At 40.6% G+C, this 27,544-nt stretch overlaps 1 protein-coding gene across 2 annotated transcripts in view; it reads left to right on the forward strand.

Annotated features, from left to right (window-relative positions):
• Positions 1-27,544, forward strand: part of ARHGAP8 (Rho GTPase activating protein 8) — a 60,363-nt gene that overhangs the window by 28,516 nt on the left and 4,303 nt on the right. For both annotated transcript variants that reach the window (XM_032688197.1, XM_032688195.1), the window contains exons 6-12: positions 892-978; positions 4,815-4,913; positions 5,995-6,105; positions 10,158-10,231; positions 21,191-21,268; positions 21,866-21,994; positions 25,148-25,251. In XM_032688197.1, coding sequence (XP_032544088.1) covers positions 892-978; positions 4,815-4,913; positions 5,995-6,105; positions 10,158-10,231; positions 21,191-21,268; positions 21,866-21,994; positions 25,148-25,251 — 682 coding nt within the window. The remainder of the gene's footprint in view (positions 1-891; positions 979-4,814; positions 4,914-5,994; positions 6,106-10,157; positions 10,232-21,190; positions 21,269-21,865; positions 21,995-25,147; positions 25,252-27,544) is intronic.

Here is a 27,544-nt window from a genome sequence, read left to right on the forward strand (position 1 = left end):
TGCCTTTTTCCCCTCTTAGCATAACCTGGTTTTCCTTAGGAGTTCACCATCACATTTTTTCCCCCATCATTGTTTTCTGACAGTGAGTGTTGACCCCTTGGGGGGAGGAGCACGAAGCAAATCTGGCAGAGTAATAGGCAACAATTCATATATAAAAGCAGGACATAACATTATGCATTTCTCAATTTTGTTGTGCAATAACACTGAATAAGAGCAGAGTCTTTGTGTGCAGCCTGGTTTCCATTTTGGCCTGCTGGAATCCATTGTTTATTGATCATGGAATGATGCTGTGGAATCCAGCAAATCCATAATGAAGGAAGGATTTGTTTCATACAAAGGGAACCATGCAATATCAAACAAGTAGCACTTGGCTTCACCTTTAGTAATTACTAGCAAAACAGGCCAAAATTAGTGATAAAATTAAAAAATTAGGTGTAAATTCTACATCTGAAAATTTAGAATTTTTCTCCAACACAAAACTCCCAGAAGCACAAAATAAAGGGATATGAAAAAAAGTGATTTTTTTTACATGACAGATTTTTTTAATAGACTCTTCATTCTCTTATCAGTACTTTTTTTCAAATTGCCTAATTTCCTTTCTATCCCCCTGATATTAAATCTGTGAGATGGTGGACATTGGTTAGGAACATAGTGGTGTTAACTTGGCCTATTGTCAAAGCTGACCATTTTTCAAAATTGTGTATGGGTTGGTTTTGTTTTTTTTTTTTTTCATTTTACATTCCATTTCTTCTGAATTAGGTCTTTTGAATGTATTTGAAAAGAATGCTGTGTAATGTTCCTGTAATAATACCTTCCATTCAGTTGTAGCTATTCAGTTCTGCCATCTGTGGTATTCAACATCCTTCTAACAATTTCATTTTCTTTTCCCAGGTATAAGAAAAACCTTAAAGCACTCTATGTTGTACATCCAACCAACTTCATAAAAATCCTGTGGAATATCTTTAAACCTCTTATAAGGTACTTGGCAGTTTATTGAACACATTATTCCCGTTTAGTTCAAGGATGGTTTGTTCTCTAATAAGTTGCTTTTAAAAAGGCTTGAGGTAAAATATGTCAGGTAACAGCACAATACCCATTTAAACTGTGTGGAATTAATGGGTAAGGTGAGCTTTAGCTCGGGTATGAATAAGAGGGTAGAGTTCTTTGCTTTCTAAGAAAAGGGAGTCTCAATTCTTAGCAGTTTTACCAGTATGTTGAAGTAAATATCACTTTAAAAAACAGTTATTCTGCGGACCACGAATGATTTTTTTTGTCGTGTTTGACAGCACTTCCCATAATGGAACTGGGGGTGTGACTGGAGTTACTGGGTGGTGCAGCAAAGTGGATAATGAATGGTTAACCCTCAGGGGGAGCTGCAGTGGTGACATGAATAGGAATGATACAATTGTGTGTTCAAAGTTAATGGATAAGCCCTGAAGTGCCTGTAAGAATTTGAAATGGAGGATAGAATGGTGAAGGTGATGGATTTTACTGTGTGTTCTTTTTCTTTGCATGGGAGAAGCTGGTGCTACCTACAAGGAACCACCACCAATGGGCAGATACTGATAAGTGCAAGGATGGCTGGGCTTGCTCAGCTTCTGCTCCTGAATTTCTGTCACCTCCCAAGTAATTCTGACGTTTTGCTGATTGTATTATGAATGTCCTCAGGGCTGGAGGATGAAAACAGCTAATCTTGAAAAGCCATAATGAACCAGCCAAAAACATCCACTACAGGAACTTGCCATTGATTCAATTTCTGACTGGTAGAAAGCTGATTAATTAGAGAAGGGAAGTTTAACTTCTAGGCAGGCTGGAACGTGTAAGAGGCATGTGAAAATAAAAAAAAGCAATTACAGCTAAAAATCACTCCAGAATATGCTGCTCTTGAAACAAGAAGACTGATTATAGATCTGTGTTTTAACTAGCAGTAAAATAAATGTCAGTGATCCAGGACATAGAGCAATGGTGAGAAAAGTGGACAGAAACAGGATGCCCAGTACCTGATGGTGGCTTAGGAATGGGGATGGATTTTTAGTTGGTTTGTTTGTTCCTGATTTGCTTCAGGATGGGTATGGAGAGCTTTCTAGAAACCAAAACAAACCAAACCAAAAAACAAAACCAGTCAAACAAACAAACAAAAAAGGGCAAAAATTAAACAACAACCCCAACAATCAAACAAGAAAAATTCTTGATGGATATTACAATACTCAGGTGAACCAACCTCTTTCTCAGAGGCAGCCAAGAGTTCCTTGGGAATAACTCCAGGCAAGGGGTTTGAGGACACTGACGATTTTCGTTCAGTGCATGTTAATTCACTCAGTGTGATAGCTGACTTACAGCAATAATTGGTCACTAATTCTTACAAAATAAAAGTTCACAGGTAGCTGTTCCAAATACTCATTTTCCCTGGATCTTACTGTGTGTAAACAAGTGAAACACCTTTTTTTCTTGGAAAGTACGATACACTGGCAATGAAATCTTGTTTTGCTTTGAATATGGAAATGGTTGATCCTGATGAGCTGAAGCCTATCTGGCATAAACAATTCAAACCAGGGCTTGTCAGAGGCAGCAGCATCAAACTGACCTTCTGAACACTCTGTTTTTGTCAGGATTGGTTCTTTTTGTTTGTGCTGACATTTACCACTGTGTACCTGGATACTTTTTTTGAGTCTAATTTAGTAACACTCTCTGTGTTTAAAATCTGTAACCAACAGCAACAAAGCTATTTGTACAGGGAGACTGACAAAGTGATTGGAAATATGAGGAAACTCTGAAATGCTCCGTAAGCCAGAAAGCAGGAATTAGCTGAAGCTGAGGAAAAACCTCTTTATTCCTTAAAATGTCTTAATAGCTAAATGTCCACATACATTGTGCATTTTGGGTTGACTCTAGTTTGGGTTTGTCTTGTCAAGGGAGGGAAAATTTAAGGATATAATTTTAAATTTAAGTGTGAAAGGGCCCATGTACAATCTCCCTAAATTTTACTCTCATTGAAGACTAAAATTTACTAGCAGTGTTAATTTACCAGAATAGTACAATTTCAAATTTGTTCACAGTACCTTTCCCTTCCAGTTTAGATTAATCTTACCTTGGCAAATCATGCTTTTAGTTTAAGTGTCAATATTAATCCAGTCCACAAAAGCAAGGGAGAAAAGCCCTCTACACCCTCTGTTTCCTACCTTTGCTAAATTAAAGCCCAGACTCATTTGTAGATGGTGTTGCCAATATAAATAGCAGATGTAAAACAAATTTCATTATGAAGAAGCGTGTATTTATTTTTCAGGGGTCTGTTAGTACATTTGGTGCCTGTTAGCACATGGCCTAAGTGCTTTTACGTGATGTTTTAATGTGTTTGCTAAAAATGGACAAATGATACAATTATTAGAGTGAAGGACAAATGGAGTAAGTATTTTAGCATTCTTTTATTTGAAAGGATTTAAGAAAATGTAAATACATCAAATTTTTCAAGCTCCCGAGGTTGACTGATCTTCTTTCCAGTCCCAAAAGAAACCAGCAAGCAGGTTATGTGTTCAGTCAGGTGTATTTTCTCCAAACTGTGAAACAACAGTAAGAAGACCACACTCCTGTGCATGAGCTCACAGAAACCACCCACCTGCTATCAAAATAATACACATTTAGGTGGTGGTGGTGATGTGGCATTTTTATGGAACAGCACTAATTCCTAATTACAAACTCGGGGTTCTGTGACCTGTCCTGCATTACCAGAGGTGATTAAACACTGAGTTCTGTGCTAGCCCGGGGCTTGGGTAAGACGTTGGAAGCCCAGGCTGTTTTGGATCAAAGACACTCTGGAGAGCTCTGAAGTTGTGCATGCACAGACTGATACTCCTCAGTGTCCCAGAAGTGCTTTACTTTCAGGAAAATTTAGCTCGTTTCAGTTTAAATCTAAAATTTAACCAAGTGGCTGATGTTTGTGCCGTGTCCCACTAGGGGGAGCGTGTGTATGCGGATTGGACAATCCGAGGATAAACTCAGTCGTACCACAGCTTTTCTCCAATTTCACCGTGGAAGTAAGGTGCAGGAAAGTGCACTTTTTATCATCAACACCCGCTGTTTTTCTTGGCACTTCATTACAGCCCAGATGCTTGGTGTTGTGGAAAAATATTGCATTATTTCAGACCGTGTGTATAAACGTGTAGCTGACCCTTGTTTGAACACCTCAGCCTGTCCAGTCCTATATTCTGGCTAAAGCTCAAGACCCAACTAGTGACACTTCAGATTTGGAAGTCTGTTTTGTACAGCTCAGAGAAAAATCTTGTCATTCACGGTGTTTCCCAGAAGTTACCCAGCCCTTTTCAAAATGGATAAAGCTGGTGAACCAACACTATCAGTGCCTTGAAAGTATTGCCTGTTGCTTGACTGATTCATGGTTTATTTCCACAGCCCTGTTATTTTGTCTTTAGGGTGGAATGCCTAAATAATACAAACATGTTGTTCTGCTGCCTGTGTAACATTTTCTCCAAAGTTAACAGTGCTTTTAGTGAGCTTTCTAAATGCTGTGTGAAACCTGGTTTTCAGTGGCTTTTAAAGCGATGTTTTTCATATCTATGCAAATCACAAAACACTCAGATGGAAGGCAGTTATTTTTATTCAAATCAGACTCTCAGGCATGCACTGTATATGTTTGATCATATGAAATGAAACACATCTTACATCTCCTGCTGCTTCAATTACAGTCTAATTTTGAGTTGCATCAGCACTTACATTTTTGTAATAGAAACTAAACCCTTTGTAAATGTTCCTCCCATGCTGATTTTTATACTACTTTGTGATTTATTTTTTTTTTTTTTTAGCCATAAGTTTGGAAAAAAGGTCACCTACTTGAACTATTTAAGTGACCTGGCAGAACATCTCAAATACGACCAGCTAAATATCCCTCAGGAAGTCATCAGGTACATGGCAAATGTAATCCACTTTGTCTCACTTTTCCTCAGATAGAGTTGCATCTGTTCACTGTATTCTGGGCAGAACCTATTTCTTCAGTGATTAAAAGTCTAATTTACCTGCTTGTGCTTGGTTGGGTAAATTCTGAAAGCTGCACTGGCATCAGACACGTTCTGGGGCGCATCAGGTGTTTCGTTTTCTACAGATCTGGAACATCTCCATCTCAGTTGTGGGGCATTTCCTTCATGTAATTGTGACTTGTCTGTGAGTGTCAGCAAAACCAACTCACACGTTGTTACTGCTTATGAGTATCATGGAACTTCCTTGGGCAGAGCTGTAATCCTGACCTCTTTCCTTGCATATTGTAGCAGATTAAGTGACTTCCTTTCATTAAGAGCATTCCCAGTCAGCGAAGTGTTGGTTGATTTTAAACTTTATGGACGTAACTGTTGTCAGCAGTTCCATTATTTTTATTTACTGTGCGTTAGGGAGGATTGTTGGAGTGGAGGGTGGGAGAGAAAAGGGAAGGAAATGCAGAGGGCTGTGCTTGTCAAGTGCCAGTGTTGGTGTCAATAACATCTCCCCAACACGGTGCTTTACATGGAAATGCTTTGATGTGCTGACAGGAAGTGATTTTATGTCACTGCTGAATGAAAGGAACGGGAAGCTTTGATTGCGACTCTTGCTGATGCCTGGCAGGTTTTTACACACCTTTTGTGTAAATATGGAATAACAGAAACCACCTTGCAGCTCTAAGGTTATAAACTGGATTGCATGGTTGCCAAAGAAAAGAGGGTTGTGTTTTGAGCAGCAAATTATAGCGTGTTCCTATTTTTTGGACGTATTTATTGCTACGTTCCACTGGCTGAAGCAAAGGAGCTCTTCTATGTCATGCTTAAGTATTCTACCACAAATACCACTTAAAAATTTCCTCGTGCTGAAATTAAATGCAAGTTCTGTAAGACCTGCAGAATATATACTATTGTCAGGAGATCAGCATCATGAGCAGCACTTACAGCTGTTCATACACACAATCTATCATCCGTGCTGCACAGAAAATCAATGAAACCCTGATTTTTTTTTTTACAGACATGATGAAAACCTTCGGAGGAAACAGAAGGGAAAACTGCCACCTGTGGTTAAGGTTCCTCCACCACGGCCACCTCTACCTACCCAGCAATTTGGAGTCAGCCTGCAATAGTAAGCCAGGAGATTTCAAAAAATATGAGATTTCTGTACCCTACAGCTTTGTGATATGCAGGTTCACCAGACAGACTGCCTGCAAATAATTTGTTTGTTATATGTTTAGTTTCTCATTCTCTCTGAAAGCCACAAAACTATGAGGCCAGACAATATATTTTGTGAGTTCAGGACAGGTCTCACAGTCCCAGTGACCTGCCTGATCTTCATGTTTCCATTTTCTCAGTGGTAGTCAGTGCACAACTTTTCTCCCAGTGGAGAACATTTTGCCACATATACCAGAGCCCCAAGCTAATGTGTTGCTGGTGGATGCTGGCAGCATGGAAGTGTTTTGGAGATATTTAGATGATGGATAGCAAAGCCAAAACGAAGCTTCAGGCTCCACAATGGCTGCCTAAAGCTCAGATGGATGCTTGAACCTTTATACATTGTTGTTTTGTTGCTCACAGATTGTTCTGATCAGAGTTTGATGGAATGAATAAAATCACTCTCTCCCAGAAATGCCCTGACAGCTGTTTGCCTAGATTACAGCACTGTATGTGGCATAAAAAATGATTTACTTTGCACGAGGAATGGGATGGTAATAGTACTTGCAAGATTCAATTTTGGTAAAAAACAACACACACACACAAAAAAAAGCCCACAAAACCTTCTAGCTTCCTACCCACAGTCATTTCTGTCATCTTTCTCTGGCATCCTCCTCAAAAAACAGCTGAAGAATATTGTTCACATTCAGCGAAGGCAATTTAGGCTGTCTGATACATGGACTTTTGTCAAATCCCCTCCCACCCCCAGTCTGCTTTTCTGGTTCTAATGATTCAGCTGTAAATGAGATATAAAATGTAAGTTCCCTCTGCTTTCTGGAAGGCCTGGAATTAGTACAATCAGTGCGTATTGTGTGAGAGCTGCTATGCCACGAACTTTTACAGTACCCCTTTAGAGCTCAGCCTAACACTTGAAACATGGCTAACTCACCTCCCTATGCCAGAGACCATCTTTTAGGTGGGTTCCTCTGGGTCATTAGGCAGGACAATGTTTTATGCCACCACATGAGTAAAGCCAGGACTGTTCTCAGGCACGAAGCTGTGTTACCGTCAGTAAATTGTGTCCTCACTGCTTGCCTTGGCTTTCACAAAGTATAGAAAGGATGATTACTTCAGAAAGGGTCTATCTGGGGGTGGGAAAACACCTAGCAAGGCCTTACTATCATTTTTGTTCCAGAGAGTTCCAGCACTGGGGATGGAGGCACTGACAAACAGATGCTCTCCGTGTGTGGGTCCAATTCACAGCACTTGAGCACCCAAAATGGATGTACATGGGGACAGCAGTTCCTCCTGTCTGCCCACCCTTGTCCAGATTCACTCATCACCACTTGGAATTACAAATAAACAAACAAGTTCTAAATCAGAAATAAAGGAATTAATTTAGACTGTGTTTGTGAAGAAAGGTAAAGTTAGCGGTGGAGGGGGAACAAAATGTGCTGGGAGCTTCTAAAATCTGAACCAAAGGAAAAGGTATCAACTTTCATCTTGAGGAATGAATTGTTTTTGCTGATTCCCTCTCCTCTTACATCTCTGTGGACTGTAATGACAAAATGCCACGGATGGGGACAGGGGGCAGAGAAATGTACAAAATTGCCACAACTGTCCAGCTGCTGTTTGCTGAGTGGTTATCACAAACATTTCAGGGTGCCCTCCTTTTGGCCATGATCTTTCTGCTTGTGCATGCTGGGCATGTGTGCCCAGGGAGGAAGGATTGCATTCTAAAGCAAACCTCTGCATGTCTCAGCAGGGAAAAAATGAAAGGGAGAGGGAAAGCAAAGAGAGAGAAAGATTATCAGCCAAGAATACTTAATGACACTTGAGAACAACGGGTGAAGGCCTTGTGTGGTAACTGTCTGCTGTCTGGCAGTGAGTCACTGGGTGTGTAACGTGCTGCAGTAACAAATCATGGATCCCAGAGTGGGCAGAACTCATTCTCTGTGTGCCAGAACAGATCTCTTGGATCTGACGTGGCTGCAGCAGGATGGAGATCCGTGAGTCAGTCACAGCAGCTGCACCATGCACTGAAATACTCTGTTCTGCTCCTCACCTCAGCAGAAAGAAGAAGAGATGAGAGTAAGATGCCTCTCATTTCAAATCTCCCACAGCAGCAGCTGACCCCCAGTGTCAGTTTGTGTTGCCCATCCCAGGGCACAGCTGCTCATCTCACCCTCCTGGCCGAGGCAGGAGACACACGGGCTGCTGACAGGATCCACAGAGAGAGGCTGGAGCTGTAATTCCATTGACCTCTGAGCTGGTCTGGTTTACAATACCTGCACTGACGGCCCTGCAATTTCTTCTGTCACCTCAGGTCCAGCAAAGCGAACTCTGTGTCCCACATACTCTGAAAATGCACACCCCAGCTTGCCCAAACAGAACAAACCTTTGCATGTGACTGTCAGTGGATACCCTACTCTATTTTAAAACACCATTTTTCTTGAGAACCTCCTTCACTGTACTGGGAACAGAACCTTTCTTAAAAGGGAATCCTGCAGAAAATGTTAGAAGTGCAAAAACACCACCTTTTTTTCCTAGGAAAAAAAGACAAGTTGTGTGTAGGTTTTACTATTACAAATTATAGCCCAGTTATTTGTCTCACCTCTCTGACAGACAAACTAGTGCTCAGCAGGAGCCGGTGCTGTAAATAATCAGTTTGCTATTTATACACTGAAATGGGAAACACATTTATGGGTAACAATAATAATTAGAGAATGTTTATAAAAAGCTGCTGGGTTGCTATTTGGTGCCTCTGGAGTGAGCAGCTGTAAGAAAGCAAACACAATCAGTGCAACTTCAGAGAGGCTGAGAATGGGTTCCATGAGCCTAAATTGTCAATAATAAAGATGTAACAGCTTCCAAGCACATTAAATTCTTGATGATGTTCCCATTTCAGTCAATTAGGCTTTTGACTAATTTTGGTAAAAGCTGCCCTAAGTGTTTAGGGTCCTGATATGAATACATGAAATAAAATTATTTGACACACAAAGGAGAGTGTTAGAACTCCCCTATTAGAAAAGCTAAAATTAGTGTGAGGGTTTTTTCCCTCCCCTTGATTTGCTGCAGGCTTTTCCTCACCGATATCCCAAACCCTGACCCCAGTAGTGACCTCATCTCCCAGCCCTTTTTCTTATTTGGTCTCTTACTGGGAGACATAATTTCACAGGGGATTCCAACTTTGCATGCTATGCAAAGAGCCCCTGGAACTTCCCTCCTTCTCTGGTTTATTAGCAGGACTAAGTTATTAATGGGCTGTACAGTCACTTGTTCTATGTTTTTGCAGCAGACATTATATAACATTGTCCACATAAATATGTACTAAGGCTACTTTAAAGTCTGAGATTGGTCCTTTATGTTGTTGATTACTGTAAAGTGTAGCATAATACTCAGCAGATACTCTTGTTATATTTTTAGGCTGCCAAAGACTTTTTTTTTTTTAAAATGAGGAGGATAATTGCAGAATTTTCTGTGCTGTCTAGATCAAGAAAATGCCATGTTCCATTTTTTTGCCTCAACTGTTCACTCACGAAAGAGAAAGAAATCTCATTTCATGGAAATCATTCAAGGCGTTAATAATCTCACTGCCCCGCTTTGCCTCCAAAACAAATAGTACAATATCCTTTTAATTATACATACACTGGGGCTTAAAAAGAGCCAAATGACAAAGAAAAATCTGCATAATAAAAGGCTCCTAAACTTGCAGCATCCCTTGATCAAGACTTGCTGGAAAGCATTTGGCTGCAAACTCCTTCCTCCTCTGCCTTAAAGCTGCCTTGAAACCCCGTTCCACCAACAGCATCCAACCACATCCAGTCTCCAGCAGGGATAAAGTTGGTTGTGAAAGACTCTTGTCTTGGGTACAGGCTCCTTAATTTGTGAAATTTAATGTATGCTCTCAGATTTCTCTCTGGGTTTTGCTCAGGCTGTCCTGTCTTACTTTGGACTCTTTGTCTATAAATGCCACTTAAAGGCTGTTGCTTTTTCTTTTTTCTTTATTTTTTTCCCCCCTGACAGTATCAAGGACAAAAACAAAGGTGAACTAATCCCCCCAGTAATGAAGGAAACCGTGTCCTACCTAAAAAGTAAAGGTGAGTTCTGTGTCAAAACTAAAGGTGAGTTCTGTCCTTCAGTAGTATGAAACTATATAACACTCAGTGCCTGATTCAGCAACAATTACAACTACACAGGACATGTTCATATCCTGAAAACTTGACTGGCAAATGGGCACTGTCTTGAGAGCTTTGATGGATAGGAAATAATTATTATCAGATTATTGTCTCACTCTGAAAAAAAAACCAAAAAACCAAAAAACCAAACAAAGAAAAAAACCCCAAAAGAAACAACAAAACAAAACCAAACCAAACCCAAACAAAACCAAAATATTTTTAGGATTTATTTTATTTATGTATTTTAGTTATTATTATTTATTCTAATTTATTTTATAGTATATAATACATATAAAATAATATAAATACATTGTTTATTTGTATAAATTAAATACTATTTATAATAATTCTTAGAATTAATTAGGGAATAGCAAATCTGAGGAGATGTCTTGAAATATTATACATGGTAAGTCCATATAATAGTGTTGGAGTAAAGTAGAATGTCCAATAAAAACCAGTGAGTTCTATTTTTCTAGGACCAGTAGCTATAAAAACTCACTTGAGAAAAATATTTTTGCTGGCATTTACAGACCCTTTGGCTGCAATTGGTCTGTAGTTACATTATATATTTATATATTTTTATACATACATACATATATATATATATATATATATATATATTACAAAAATACCCATATTTTAAATGGGAGCATCCAAATTCGAGTTCTCTCTATCACCTTCAGGTACAGGGCAAAGAGAGGGTGGATTTTGAACCTCTGGTTGTGCCACCAAGCTTATCTTACAGGTGACAGAGCAGAAACAGAGCACAACTGGCACAACACTACACAGGGCTAGAACTGGGAATGATTCCTAAGATCCCTGAAAGAAGGGTGTGAATTTTTAATAGGTGTGTCAAGTGAAGAAAATGAAAAAGGAAACATCACTGGCATTTAATATGCCATTAAATTTAGTTAGTGTTTGAACGAATTTTGAGCATCAGCATCATTTTTAAGACAAAAACCAGGCTCAGATCCCTATGTTGCTGTTAAATGAGTTTTATCTGAAATTTTCCTCTATTTGTATTGACAGCACACAAATGATATAAAATACAAATTCTGAGTAAATTGTATCTTTCTGTAGACAGAAACCTGCATCCCACCATATTCCTAATTCTTAATTTTCGTCCTTCAGCTGTCATCCTGAACAAAGTAAATTTTGCTTTCAGTGCTCAAACTGTATGTGAGGATCTCTGCTCACTTTAACTGTTACCACCAGGGTTTGCTCTGAGTTTGAGCTTCTTTGAACCCTAAGTGAGAAATTGCAAACCTTTGAAAAACCTGCACTGAGCAGGCTTCACATTTGTGAGGACAAAAGGGGGCAGGCAAGAAAAACCAGTGCTTCTCAGCTTTATTGCTGCTTTTGAAGGGAAATCCTGGCTTTGTTTCCATCAGTACTAGAAAATGTGGATTTAAATGAGGACAGAATAAATAGACATAGTCAGAAATTGCTGATTTATCTTCAAAATACCTGCAGCAGCCAAGGCTGGAGCGGGGCCAGTTCAGCTGTTAAAGGTATCAACTGATCTGCAGCGGGTGGAGAGCCCCTAATAGACTTCATTGAAGTGCCCGTGGCCCAAACTCGGGGTTTCCACTCAAACCCCCAAAGCTGCTTGGATGTGCTGTTTCCACACTGGTGCTAATTGTGAAAACCTTGCAGGTGTAGCTCGTATCCAATATCGTGGCTGGATACAGGGAATGTAAACAGTTCAGGACTAAGAACGTGGAAGGCGAGTGAGTGGCAGCCTGAGACAATCCCTGTAATTATAATCCTAAGAGGATAATTAGAGCTTGTGTGCTGTATCAGTGCGTGCCCCATCTGCAGATGAAAGGCAGACTTTTTTTGTGGTTTTAAATTGTTGCGAAACAATCATCCTTACATATATTTAGCTTATCTTAGTAGGCAAATACCTCTTCCTCGCTAATCACAGGAGTCAAGAGAGTTAAAATGAGGATGAATGTGCACTAACACTGTTACTTCTCACAACTGTTATTATTTAGGAATTGAGTGAAAATTTAGTCACTAAAATGTTAATTATTTTAATCTTTTGCGTGTGCATGGGAGGAAGGCTTTGCATATCTGGCACTTTCTTGGGCTTATTTAAAGGTTTTAAAGAAACAGGAGGTTTATGGCCATCATTATAGTGTGTTAGTGACAAATAACTAGTAATTCTTACATTAATTTGAAACAAAACCTCCTCCATGTCTTGCTGTTGTTATTTCTGTATGTTTTGTCTTATCACTGTTGCACCAATCTCATACTCTTCACTCTCAACAGTATCTGAGTCCAGTTTTCTGAAGCAGCAAAGCTAAATGCGCAGTACAGTTTTAAAAAAGAGCAAGTTTTACCTCTCATGGTTATGATAAAAAAAAGGGGGGGAGTATCTCAACTTTGTCACTGCAGAATTCCTTCTGGATGAAATGTTTGTTACTCCGAAAGCAGGACTCATCCTTGGGTTTTCTTCAAACTTTGTCCTTTTTTGGCTAAAATTTCATCTGTTCCACGTCAGCAGCGTGAGCACAGTTTGTGAGGGATGGTCTCTGATGTGATGAGACTTCTGAACAAGCCCTGCTCTGTGCATCTGCACAGGTCAGGGGCACCAGTGCACGGTCCAGCCCAGGCACTTGCTGACTGGACTCTCCGATTTTAACTCTCAGTCATTCTGTGTCCCCAGGAAGGAAGGTCCTGGGCTCTGTCAGTGCTGTTCTTTCCCAGCCAAGCCCAGGTTTGCTCAGAGCTGTCATGTTCCCTATCATAAAGAGATTCCCACAAACCAGATTTCTGAACAGAGATGCCTTGTCAGGTGGAGTGGTTTGTGGTGTTCCCAGCCAGATGATGCTTGAAAGCCAAGTACCTGCCATGCCAGGGCTGTTCAGCAGTGGGTGACAGACATGCATTTTTTTGCACTTAGGATTGTAAGTGTGCAGGTATCTGTTGTACCTGCTGTCTGCTATGGTTTTAACTCTTTCCCCAAAGCTGGAATATCTCAGTTGTGCCGGTCGCTGTGCTGACAGCCCCGGAGGGTGACTGGCAGCGTTCTTTGCACTCCAGACGTGGCTGTGAGCACAGTGAAAACTCCAATTCATCCTCTGGAAGTGACAAACCCTCACTGTCGTTCCCCTGTTCCCTTTGATTTTGGCAGAGCTTCCAGCCTTGTGGGGTTAGCAGGGAGTGGGGTTTGGTTTCCACCCCTGGTGTGATGTTTCCGCTCTTTCTTCCCGTTGCTGCATTTTCACATCTGTTTACCCGAAGCCTGTTTCTGAAACTGTGGCATCACAAAAACTCCTGCAAAATCGTACTTCATCAGCAGGGTTAGGAGTTCTTGAAACATCAGAGATCCTCTGATGTCCACTCTGTGCTGCTCATGAGCAGCTCTGGTGCAGGAGCTGTGCTGGCACTGCCTGCAGCAGTGAGTACCAGGCTAAGGAGGCTTTCAGTCTCTGAAGTTACAGAATCACAGAACCATCAAGGTTGGAACAGACTTTTAAGATCATCCAGTCCAACCATCAACTCAGCACCACCACTGTAACCCCTAAACCACTAAACCATATCACCCAAATCATAATGGGACAACTGGGAGTGTCTCTCCGAAAGACTTCTGGTTCACCCACCCTTCTTCTTAACCTAATGACTCCAATCCCTTTGACAGATTGCTTGGGGTCACATTCTTCCTCCTTGGCATTTAAATTTTGTGTCTCAGTTACAGACAACACTGTTTGCAGAAGTTGCTCCTGGTGGGGAGTCACTGTCACCTGCACAAATGAGCCAAAACTCCCCTTCTTGTACCCACTTCGTGAGGGGGCTCTGACAGCAGCAAGCACTGCCTCATCCCCAAAAGCAAATTAGCACTGTTTTGTATTTTAGAAACAAGATCTGTTATGGCTGATGCCTCAGACACTGTTAAAATAAACACAACATACTCCAGTTTCTTAATTTCTCTAATTTTCAGGCTATTTTTTCAAGAAGGGAAAAAAATGTTGCCGTTTTGCCACTTTCATTCTAGCTTCATTTTAAAAATGTTTTTAATACTCAATTTTAAAAATGCCTAATTTTGGTTTCTTCTAACCTTCACAGGGAAGAATTGCTTTCCTAAAATGAGTTCTGAGTATCTGAGAAAATGATTAGCTCAGTAAGACTAAACCTCAGGGTTCATCTTCTGGACCAAACCAAAGAAGTGCTCTTAATTTCAGAAAGAAAGGGGTGGTATCATCCTGAACCCAGCCAATGATTTAGTCAGTCCAAACAGGTTTAACAGCACATTTGTGGCTTCATCTTCATAGTAACCAGCAAACCAGAGGATGTTTGTTTTTCCTAAGCACAGCCTCAAACCCACAACCTGTCCAGCCCTCTATTTATAAATGAAAAGCTTGACTTGCACTTGCCCTAAATCAGATTTTTTTATGTGTTTACTATCTTCTCTCTACTATGCCCTGAGAAACTGCATTGCTTAATTAAATATCCACTCTCTTGTCAGAACAATTCATGAGTGTTTCTAACCTGGTGTCGTTCCTTTGCTGGGAATGATCTTGATGTTTTGCTCACAGGCCCTTTTCTCTAAGAAATCCAGCTTAGCCACAGGGTGGTAATTTTCTCTCTCTGGTTAATATGTCCCCACATATCCTCACAATGTATTTGGTGCTGAACTGAGACTGTCACTTCTGAGCAACTATTTTAGCAGCCAGGGACATAAGTAATGCCACTCAGTGGAGAATAAAACTGCACGGCAAAATTCATATTTTGTTTGCAAACCCCCCAACATCTGGAGGTCAGATCACAGCTTTTAAGGGAATTTTTATGTGATTCAATTTGTGTATAAACTGCACAGTTCAGACCTGCATGAAGATGTCAAACAGGTTACAAAGGGCAGGGATGTTGCTCAAGCCTATCTCAAACATTAATACACTGTCATTTGTTTTTTTGGGGTTTTTTTACATATATTATTTTTACTGTATTTTATGTTGTAGAGAGCACCCCCAAAGGTATAAACAACATGCTTGTTCATGTTTAAAAAAAAAAAAATTAAAACCAAACGTAACCTACTGTGATTATCACTAAAATTTCCAAGATTTAATAACATTTGCATTCTATAGAGAGGCCATATAAGGAAACAGCTACAGCAAAATTTCACAGAGAACTGATTACTAAAGAGCTGGTGTGAGATCAGCAGCAGCTCAGAAGTGATGGGACAATAAACTCACAGTGAAGGAATCACACCAGAGAATTGTAAAGCAGAAAAAATAACTGTCCCCTACAGGAAAATTATCTCACAGTAGCCCCCGTGGCCCAGTCCTTCTCTCTTACCTCACCAATTTTGTTGACTGGAAGTGCTTTGCAGCACAAAGATTTTGTTCTGTGTTGTCTCCTGGTGCCACAGGAGAGTCCTGGGCGATGACTAAGCCTTCCAAATGAAATGGTAATAACCCTGCTGGAGGAGTTCAATGATAAAGTAATAAATGTCCTATTGTATGATCATAATGACAACTAAAGCTGTCCTTTATCTGTTCAATAGCAGAAGCAGTGGTAAGCAGTGATTAATCTTTCCTCCTCCTCCCTTCCATGAATCACAACAAATCTTGCTGAGGGAGGAAGTTTTGGCTCCATTTTTTAATGTGAATGAATACATCCTGGTGGTGATAGTCAGAATGGGTAGAGATGGATGGTTATGCATCCTGAATCCATGTGGATTGCTGCAGCTTTGCCTCCTGGCCTCGGCTTCCTGTGATCAATCAAATATCTTTTAAAAATACAACACTGGCAAAGCTTGACATCGGCCACAGGAATATTTCTGAGTTCTTGGCTCTTTTGTTTCTGTGGGAATGTTTTTACCTGGGGTTCATGGAGATGAGTTAAATCCCAAGACTGGTTTGTGTGCCATCAAGTAAAAAGGAACCTTGTAATAAGCACAGTTTTTGTTTCTGGTGCTGAGGAATTGCAAATAAATTATTTTTAGAGGTGCCAAGTGTAAACTGAGAATATTCATTCATAAATTCTAAGGCTGGAGACTGTTTGGAACTGCAAGGACACAAACACACTGTGGATTCTGGGGAGGATGCCCAACTGTACATCCTTGCTGCTGCTGCTCAGCTTTCAGCAGGGCTGGAACTGTCCCTTCCCTTCCCCTCTGCCCTCCCTCTGCTGTGCACCTTCTGCAGAGCAAACCACCTCTGCAAACTGCAGGCATCCCACTCCTTGTTCTGTATTCATTGCACAGAGCACCGGGGGAAGGAAGGTTGTGCAACCTCCTCCTCAAACCCGTGCTGTGTTCCAGCTTGGAAAAAAAACCCAAGAAATCTCAAATTTGTCCAAAGCATAAAAGTTAATGCTGCTTTGGGCATTTCACATGTATAAACTCTGCAGCCCTCCTATTAGAAATAAGTCGGTTCTAATTTTTAAAAATGAACCTTACTACAGTTAGGTGAACTGCAAGAAGATGTCTAGATTGGTTGTATTAATGAGAATGAAAACCACTTCCAAATCAGGATGGACACTTCCTAAGATTTGGCAGGACCCCAGTCTAAAGAAACATTTCCAAACTGAATTTGGGGCAGAAGGAATTCAGATGCTCACTCTTTGCCATTTCTCTTCTGAAAGCAGGCAAATTAACAAAGGTTTTTGATGCCAGCAACCCTCAAATCAAGGATGATTGAAAGAAAAAGAATGTAATTTTCTCGTCTCTCTTTCTCTGACAAGTTGCAGCAATGTGACAGCATGTGTTGCTTTAATTTATCTTTATCAGTTTTGATTTTCTGTGTCTTTCCCGTGGGACAACTGATTGGGGAGGGCATAGAAGGGGGGTTAAGTATTTTTAGCAACATTTTATTAATGCAGAGTGTGACACAGTTGTGTCATGGTGCTGTGAAATTTTGTCTGCTGTAGTAAAAGCCATTATATTTCAATGTGGAATGAAGTGCCTGCCTGTTTTCATTTGTGATTACTGACATTTCAATAATTACCCAGTTAAGTTCTCAATCGCAGCATCACTTTTCATTGAGCACAGATGGCTCCCTCACTACTCACATACTATGTTCTTCCATATAGCACTTAATATTTAGAATAAAATTCCACTCTTTTTGGTCTGGAGAGTTTAGTGCAGGACAGCAAAAGCCCATGGATTTCCATGTGTATCTGTAGTTTTGGGGAGAGGGGCAGGGAGCAGTTTGTGCTGTTATTGATCCCTGGATGGGCCACTCACTGAAGGGTTGGACTTGATGTTCCTCGTGGGTCTCTTCCAACTCAGAATATTCTGTGATTCTGAGGTCTCTGCAGCATTGGTGGAATGGTGAGTGACATGCAGGTGTTTGTTTTTCACATCTGCTCGTGTCTGCCACCCCCTCACAGTGTTCTGGCAAGCACTGCTGCTCCAGGGTGGCTGTTCCCTAGGGAATGTGTTACCCACGCCATTCATGGCAAAACAGCTCAACTTGTGCACACACAGGAAAAAAAATAAACTCTTTTTACAGAGCCAGCTGACAGGAGCCATGCTGTAAACAGGATTTCGTAGAAGAACACTGCTAACAAAAATTAAATAGGCTGCTTCCAAATTATTCCTTGAAAGGGCAAAAATGGGTGCTTGGAGTTGTAATGCCCAGGATTGCCTTCAGCCAATTTTGTTCCCTCATCCCGTAGCTCTGGTGGCTCTGATGTGTATTTTGTGTGCAAGAAGAAGACAAAGTGATTTATTTTGTTTTACTGTGTGCACCTTGTGTGAGCTTAATTCTGGTAGTTCCAACAACTGGGATTTTTTTCCCCATAGTATCTGAAAAGGATTGAGCTTGGAGAAGGTGTTTCCTGCCTGTGTGTAAGACTGTTTATTTATCCATCACAGTGAATAACCAACGAGAGGCTTTAGGTCCCTTTCTTCCTTCTCATCCCTTATTATGGGACCACTGTTCAGTGGTTATGTGACTTGAGAAAGACCATCATTCAAATCATGCTTTTAGGGAGCCTTCCCCTGCCCAGCTGAAACACAGAAAGCACTGGGAGCAATTAATAGAAACACAGACTTCTAAAAAAAATGTGTCCTTTGCTCACGTGCATCACGAAAATTCATATGCATCACAGAAATAAGAAAGCAAAAATTTTGACCACAAAAGTCAGAAAAATATAATGCAAAAAGGTCTGTCACTGTACCCAGGTTTATTGTTTTCCTCCTTCAAGAGCATAATTGTTGTTGACTATTTAAACATTGCTATAATATCTTATTATCTGGCCTAAGCATTTTTTACACACACACACAAAAGAAAATATGTGACTTTCTTGCTGTTGTGGTTCTTTTTCTTTAGAAGCAGAATATAGATTTTTCTTTTCCCTAAGAATTGCACTTGCTTACAATTAATTAGTGTCCTGTCATTTGGTTGGGTTGCCCACAAATGCCAGAAGCACTGGGGATATTCTGCTTTGGTGGCTGGCACGTTGCCACTTGTGATCAAACCAATTGATCCAGTTTCAGCTGACCTGGTAAATGGATTCTGGGAGAAGCAGGGATAGTGCCTGTACCCCGGATTTCTGCAGATGAGGACGAAAGTTGCTTTTCCACCTCCAAAAACATATCCAGGAACAGCTGGATGTCATGTGCCATCACAGTAACGTTGATGGGATGCAGGGCCAGACAAGTACAGCTGTTGTCTGTGCTACAGATTAATGTCTTTAATTAGACACTTGAAAGCTTAGCCAATAAAGGCATAAACACGTTAAGAATTGATATTTATTGCACTGTAGTCCTTACAGCGAGATTCACATCAGATAAAAACATTAACTACCAAACCAAGTCCTGCAAACCAAATTGCAGGTGTTTATGATGTCCATTTGCTGAAAGACTTGTTTCCACAGAAAGCCTCTTGTCCACTGACAGGCAGCATAAAATTCCACAAATTCTGGGGAAATTATTGTACTTCTTGTTTGCTGAGGGCAGTGCCTTGACGAGCAGTTCACAGCTGCCACTCCCAGAACTGTCTTTAACAGGTTGCCCCCAAATGTGACGGAACAGTTTTACTGCAGTGATGTTATTTGCTGTACCCTGACTCAACTGAAACACAACCTGATGGAGGACAAGGCAAGGGGTCAAATACATCATAGTTATTGTCCACTTGGTTCCTTTAGTAACCACACATGTCCTTCTTGGATGCTTCAGTCTGAGATGTCATCCTCCTTCCAGAACCGAGTGCATGGGCTAAAGGTTTAATGTTCAGCCTGGATTTAAGAGGCAAGGGCACATATTCCTAGGAACTAACTGGGAGCTGTAATCAGCTGAACTCCAGCTGAGACTAAATCTAGTCTGTGGAGCACTTTAAAGTAGAGCTTGGGTTTGTGGCAGAAGTCTCTGAAACTTGGCTATGAAAATGTATTTTAATGGTATATTATCAGCTCTTCTAGTATTTTATAAATTCATGTACGTACTATTAAATGCTTCTCTGTAATTAATGGGTTCATTAATTACAACCAATTTAATCCAAACAAATTTAATTATTTACAAATAAACTGATAACAAATAAATTTAATTATAACGAATAAGTTATAACTTATAACAATTATAACTTATAACAAATAAATTTAATTATTAATTTTTTGTGTAGTAAATACTCCTGCAACCTGGGTGAGTTCACAAGAATGATTGATTATCCTTCGTTAATGTACAACTTAATTTTTCTAGAACACCATAAAGATTCTTGCTCATGCAAAAAGACCCATGTGTACTTCAGCTGGAATACACAAACACTGGCTTCAGTCTGGCTGCTTATCTGCTGAAAGAGAAGCATGGAAAAATTAAAAATTAGATCTGATCTTCCTCACTCACATAAAGAAAGGTCCAGCAGTCCCCTCAGGCAGCGGGTGGGCTGCCAACCTTCTCCAAGCTGCAGCAATTTGGTGTTTTGTCAGACCAGCACAGGCTGATATTTTACATTACTCTGCTTCCAGTAGGAATCTCCAGTTCAGACCACGTGTGAGTGAAGTTGTGTTACCTGCTGGGTGTGAGGAATAGCAAAAACTGGAGAGCAGGAAGGAGAGAAAGAAATGAGTTTTTTACCAAACTCAGAAGCAAGAAGTACCACAAGTCTCATGAAAAGTAGCCATTCTTGGCCCCATCCTGTTTTGCACAATAATTCAGATAAATTACTTACCTTGAAAGCTGTGATTCAAAGGAGATCCTTGATTGGATGCATTTTATTGACATTTTCCTTCTGGAGCTGAAGTGAGGTTTCAGTTAGTCCACAGCATGAGATAGACACCCTTCAGGAGATTCAGGACAGAGAATTCAGGAGTGCCTTGAGACTAAAATCAGGTATTTCATGGGCAGGCAGAGTGTTGAGTCCCACTGACTTCCAGAGGTGGAAGGAGCAAAGATCTGCCCCAAAGTTGGCAGCTCTCCAGTGGCAAGAAATGGGTTCTTCCAACCAGAGATCCCGTGAAACACTCCCCAGCCCAAAGGACCTTGTCTCACCCACTGGCAGAAGAAGGAACTTGGGGAATCTTTGCAAACACCCTCTTCAGCTCGTTAAAGGTTTAAGGCAAGGAGAACAGCAGGTTTACAGGTGTGGTTTGGGGCTCAGTGGCAGTGGGTGTGTGAATCCTGAACCTGCTTCTATGTCATTAGGTGCAGTTGAAAGCTACTTTTAAACAAAAACTAGTTGTCAAGACCCTCTAAAATGCTTAAGGCAAGGTAGTAGTATTTCTATGAGACCCATTAAAGAAAGTGCTGAAGGCAATGCTGAAACATGATTTGATCCTGCTTTCTGTTCTCAAGGATTTTCTTTCCAAAAAGTGAGTGTAGGGAGGATCTTTGTTCCCAAATCTTCTCCCTCTGTTCTGCTTTCTACTGATGCTAAAGAGAAAAACAAAAGAGAGGCAGCTTTTACAGATGAGGCCTGGATTAATTGTTTTTTTCAGGACTACAAGTAGAGGGCCTCTTCAGAAGGTCAGCCAGCTTCCAGGCCATCAAAGATGTGCAGAAACTCTACAATCAGGGTAAGCTCTCATCAACCACTGCCAGTAACAGTGTGGGGGCTTTGTTGGTGAAGCAGAAATGCCAGCTTTGCTGTAATTAATTAATCATACAACCATTTGTAATATAAAATAATAAGAGCACTAGTGCAGAAAACTGAGAGAGAGCAACAAGCACTTAATGGTTACTGAATAGCAAGTCATCCCTTGATGTCACACCAGAGCCTTCAAAACCTGTAGCAGCTAATGAATTATAAGTCTGAGTCAAAAATGGTCTATTTTTTCATGAACATCTACTTTTCTGTAGTTACAAAGTACAGTGCCTCTGGTTATGGCAAAGCAATGCAATTTTGCCTAAGAATTTATGAAATGTAGTGAAGTAATTGTGAAAGTCACTGACTTCCCCGTGAAGCCACTTTATGAAATGTCTTTATGGAGAGAATCTCCTACAGCAAGATTAATAAAGCTGCATGAAAAATATAAAAATGAAATATCAGGGGTTACAGCAGCAGAAAAGCAAGAGGTTTGCTGTTCAAAACATAGTGTGAAACAGTGTTTAAGCAGTAGTTAAAAACTAAAACATATGACTGAACACCTCTTTTCTTCTTTTTCTCCTGTTAGGCAAATCTGTGAATTTTGATGACTATCATGACATCCATATTCCTGCTGTTATCCTGAAGACTTTCCTTAGGGAACTCCCCCAACCATTACTAACATTTGACTGTTACGATCACATCCTTGGAATCACCAGTGAGTACAAATAAGTTTAGAGAAATTTGTACAGCAGGCAGGACTGGACCTGACTAATTCATAACCACTGCTGTTTGTTTGCTAACCAGACTTGTGGAAAGAAAATTCAGTTCAGTTATTTATATGTTTCTTTGGGTTTTTGTTTTGTTTCATTTCATTGTGTTGGGGTTTTTTTGTTTGTTTTCTGGTTTGGGGTTTTTTGTTTGTTTTTTTTTTGTTTGATTGGTTGGGGGTTTTGTGGTTTTGGTTTTTTTGTTTTGGTTGGTTGGTTGTTTTGAGGGTTTTTTTTGTGGTGGGTTTTGGTTGTTTGTTTTTTTTTTTTTTTTCTGGTGGGGAGGAGATTCTTTTCATTGCAACTATTTCCATAGGATGACATATTGGGGAAGAAAGGATCTAAAGCCATGAGGAGGCATTGAGTATCTAAAGATACGGCACCACCTGAACTATGAATTATGGCCTTGTCAGGGACTAGGAGTTTATAATGCCAGCAAGGGCATTAATCCTAGTGAGAATCCATGGAGTTTGAATAGCTGAGAGCCCAGAATACCTGGGAGATCCCAGAATACCTGGGAACTGGTGCCTAGTGCTGGTGGACTGAGGTTTTGCCATCCAGGCTATAGTCAGGACAGCAGGGAACCCACAGGACTTCCAGTCACAATCACACGTATTTCCAAAGCCTGTTTTTTGAGGAAATTATCTAAATGAAGTACATTTCCCAGCAGTCTGTTGGTGTGCCTTTGGCAACTGTGGGCTGATGCTCTTGCAAAATGCAGGTTATCATCACTGTAATGACTGTTGCTGTTGGGATAGGGCACTAAAATACTTCAGGCTGGGGATAAATCTCAGCTGCTCCATGTTTGTAAGGGGCAGAAGCACAGCAAGTTTGCTGTGCCTAAATATTCTAAGTCAAATTCCAGTGCTGTGCCCATCGCTATCATCCTCACGTACAGTCTCATGTCATTAACTTTATTCATGTATTTCCATTAAAAAGCTTCAGCAGGTCGTGCTCAGAGTCCTCTGGAGTTCTGTACTGTTTTGCTGCTTGCAAGTCTGTAGATCACACCCTTCCAAATCACAGACTCATCTGCTCACACAGGGAATATTCTCAGGGCACTCAGAAAAGCAGGGCTGTTCACAAGCAGGTGGCAGAAGTGGAGGGACTGGAAAGAATAGGGGAAATTTGGAAAAGGGATGTACAAATGCTGATTTTTACTGAATTAAGCCTGTGCTGATATTACTTTGTGATGGAGCTAAGCAAGAAACAGGAACAAGTCTGAAAATAATCTGAGAGCAGTGCACTGTCCCAGGGACACCAGGAGGCTTTGCCTGGCCAAGCACCTGTTAAACACCCATTCTGTTTTATCGTTGTTTGCTCTGCTTTCAGTTTTGACCAAATGCTTCCAAAAGTGGAGTTTAAGGGAATTACTAATTATTCTTTGGGCTCTCTTGCATGCCTGCAGTGTGATGTCCATCTCTTACTGATGCTGTGGTGATACCTTGATTTAAAAAGACCTTAGGCTTGAGAGCCAGGCAAGCAGCTTGTTGTTCTCAAATACCAGCAGCAGAAGTATTCTCAAAAACCACAGGAAAGGTATTCTGTGTGAATTCAGGGCAGAAGGGAGCTCTGGAGAGGTGTGATCACAGGCAGCTGCCTTGGGATGATTTGAAAATTCTCATTCTGTCTCCTGGAAGTGTGTGTGTTGCATATATGTGTGTTGTATGTCTGTTGCATATCTTAACCTGCAAACCCAGAAATGCAGCATCTCTGCTTTACAGCACTTTGAAACGATAGGGAACATTTTCTCTTTATGGTCTCATCTAAATTACTCTTTTTTTAGAGTGTTATTGATGGGAGCTGTGAAATAAATGAGCTGAGTGACAGACTTAAAAAAATTAATAAAACCTTAAAGCTTATAATTGTTGAAGAACTTCACCTTTAGCCATGAAAACTGCTAGCAAGGTTTCTTTAACCCAGTAATGCTGCAATTCCTGCATTATATCTTGTGCAGAAGGCTGACAAAAAAATTCTTGGGACTCAGATTAATGTGTTTTATGGGAGCTGGTAGTTTTGCAGTAGGAAAAAACGTCTCCACAGTTCACCTCAATAAAGCTTCATGTGTTTAATTCGGTGCTTTAAAAGCACTTAGTGTGCTGAAATTTTGTGCATACACACACAGCCTTGTGCACTCCCCGGGAGAGAGAGAGAAATGCAACAGATGCAGAAATAGTATCAGCAAAACTGAGCTGGTTAGTTTAGGCATGATTACCATCATCAGACCTTTCTCCAAACTGGTGTTCAACTTACAGTACCACAATGATCTGTGATACTTTAAATATTTTAATTTAATAGGTATTTTAATATGTATTTAACTATTTATATATTATATTATATTTTATTAAAATATACAACTATCTTTATATATAAATAATTACATAAATCTATAAATTATATATAACTATATAAATATTTTATATATAATAAAATATAATAAATATATCAAATAAAATACTGTGGTATTCCAGGGGAGAAAAAAAGTCACTTGGTAGAGCATCTGAAATATGAGTGTCACTGTAACTCTCACCTGGACTGTCTGGATGATGTAGGAAGTTTGGGGTCCACTTCTGGGTTTGCCCATCTGTAGAAATGAGTTAATGAACCTGCTTAGGTTCATCTCTAGAAGATTCTCACCACCCAAGTGGCCCTCTCATAAATTTTTTGCCAAGGCAGAAGAGTTTCCTGTAGCGATTTTAAAGTTAGCAGATTGCCAGAAGGGCTTTTTGGGCAGGACTGTGTCTCAGCAAGAGTAAAATCAGGGCATAAAAAGTAGACATCTCAATTAAGTGCATGGAGCGACAGCGAGATTCAAATCAAGGCCTTTGAAAGTCCTCTCGAGCAAAGAAATTATTTTGGCTGTTTCACTGCCTTGAGAAAATGCTCTGGAAGTGGGTCTGGGCCAGATACATGATAACACAAAATATGACAGAGGCTTTCCAAGGGATAAACCCTCCCTGGCACCGTGGTGGCCGTGGTTATCAGCAGAGCTGAATTTTGCGGCCGGTTTTACAGATGTAATTCCAACAGACATAAATAAGTTATGATTTCTTGGCAACGTTTGGATGCTCCAGAGCTAAGTTAATGCTTTGGCATTGCAGGTGTGGAGAGCTGTTTGAGAGTCACCAGGTGCAAACAAATCATTCAGGGGCTTCCCGAGCACAACTACATCGTCCTGAAATACCTGATGTGCTTCCTCCACATGGTGAGTCCGGGCAAAAGTTCCAAAGAGGTTTTCTTTCTCAATCTGTTCTTCTTTAATTCCACATTTAACATCTCCACAGAAGGGAAAAGTGAGTATTTGGAACAAGGTGGTGAGGTGGTTGTGCAGGACTTGCAGAACTCTCCAGTTTTGACAGGATTTGGTGCCAAGCAATGGTCTGACCATCCCTTCACTATGAAATCCTTTAAATGTAATGGAAATTACCATGTACATTTAAATGAACTGTGCCTGGGGTCTTTAGAAGTCCTGGTCCCTCCACTCCACACTCAGAATGTATGTTTTTATCGATTTGGTTTTGGGGGTTTGTTTTCTATTTTGGAGTGAAAAAAAAAAAAAAAAAGCCTGACAGTAGTGGTTATGTAATTTTCAGTGCTGGAGAAAACCTAGGTGAAATCACCTTATTCCCCTGAAACATAAATATCGGGCAAATAAAACACCAAATAAATTATTGTTATTTTAGAAAATTGTAGAAATGTTAATAAGCTTTAGAACAATAGCAAAATATTTCATATTAAATCTTAAAAATAGCATTTTCCTTTTTAAAATAGCCATTCCTTGCTACACTGTTAAATTAAAAGCCTAGAATGTACTGTTTTGCAAGGATTTTTTTTTTTTTTAATTGCTCAGGATAAATAAAATCATGTGTCTTCAGTCATAGTTTTTTTTGGTTTGCTGATTTCTTTTAACCCATTTCTGGGAAAGCCACGAGTGTGAGGGTTTGGGGAACATCCCTTCCAAACAGTTCTGCAGGCATCCTTTGGCTGTGCAGGAAAAGACAGTCACAGGACTGTAAACTTTCCTTCCTTCTAACTTATCCAATGCATTGTCTTTTCCAGGTTGCAGCTCTCAAACCTGGGTGCCTAAAGTGGAGGGTCAGGGTGTAGATGGGACCCAGTTTTCAGAAATCCTGAGCCCACCACAGCAATCCGACCTGTGGAATGATGCTGATTTTCACCAGGGAGGGAACTGGCCCTCAACAGCTGTTCTTGGGCTACAGTCATGTTTGCCACATCCTAGCCAGGAGTTTATTTCAGAAACAAGTACATTTAATCCCTTTTACAGTCAAAGCACCAGGGAAAAGCAAGATTAAAGGATAAACACACGGACAGAACCCTCAGACAGCACTCCTGTAATACCCACACGTTGCTTTGCTGCTGCTTAGCTGAACTCTAAAGCTATTAAGGAAATCCTCACGTCATTTGCTATTATTTTAGCAAGTGATATCTGTCCTCAGCGTTATGAATCGTGTAAGTGACTTTGTTCCAGTAACAGATGCACCATCTCCACGCGTTTCTTAAGAGCTGAGCACTCGAGGTGTTAATGAGGTGTGCAAAAGTACCACACCGACTTTGCTGTAATTGGGCCCCAGAATGCAGCATTGTTTTTAAGTGTGCCTTGTTATGGAAAGCACAGCATCGAGTTGATACCGGTGCTCAGATCTGCGGTTTTTGCTGATCCGCGGCTTTTCATCCTTAATGTCTCGGGGAATATTTGCATTTGGAAAGGTCAAGGAAACCTGAAACAATCTCAGAGCTGGAGATTTCTATTCACTGCAGGTTGGTGCTGCACAGGCTGCCACAATTCAAACTTTTAACAGACCACTCCACCAATAATTCTGGTTTTTACCTGAAAGCATCAACCTTCTTACGTACAAGAGGCAATTTAATTCTTCCATGAGCTAAGCCTTGAGTAGTGCAAGAGGTACTTGTGGTAATTTCATCAAGTGGGATGAATTGTAATCACTAGATACGGGTTTTGAACACTCCAAGTTTGATGCTGATTTGTAGAAGAACAAAAAAAAAAAAATTTCCTATTTTCTCTGCAGTCTCAACCCACTTGTTTAACAAAAAGCTCCTTCTAGTCCAAGAGAGCAAGACAATGCAACTTCTACAGAAGTAACAGACTTGAATTTCAAAAACAGGCCCAAGTCCTTTAGCTGTAGATCAGGGGTGATTTTGCCAGGAATGAGCCCAGCAGTGAAAGCTATAAACCAGCCCATCTCCACTTGGCAGTGCCTCTGGCTGCTGGACAGGGATTTGCAGCTCTTGGAGCTGCAGTGGACTGAGATCCCTTGGCAGAAAGGGGCAATTGGGAGCAAGAGGGAAACAAGGACCAGCTTTCACAAGTCAGTCCCTGAATTATGTCTGTAAAATGTGTCAGTGCTTGCTCAGCTGATCTCAGAAGGGATGAGTGTGCACACGTGTTTGTGTTGCACGAGCCCTGCACTGCAAATGCAGTGGAGCAGAGTTATGAATGCACAGGCAAACTTAAAGGG

Source organism: Chiroxiphia lanceolata, chromosome 5, assembly GCF_009829145.1.
Source record: "Chiroxiphia lanceolata isolate bChiLan1 chromosome 5, bChiLan1.pri, whole genome shotgun sequence".
NCBI lineage: Eukaryota > Metazoa > Chordata > Aves > Passeriformes > Pipridae > Chiroxiphia > Chiroxiphia lanceolata.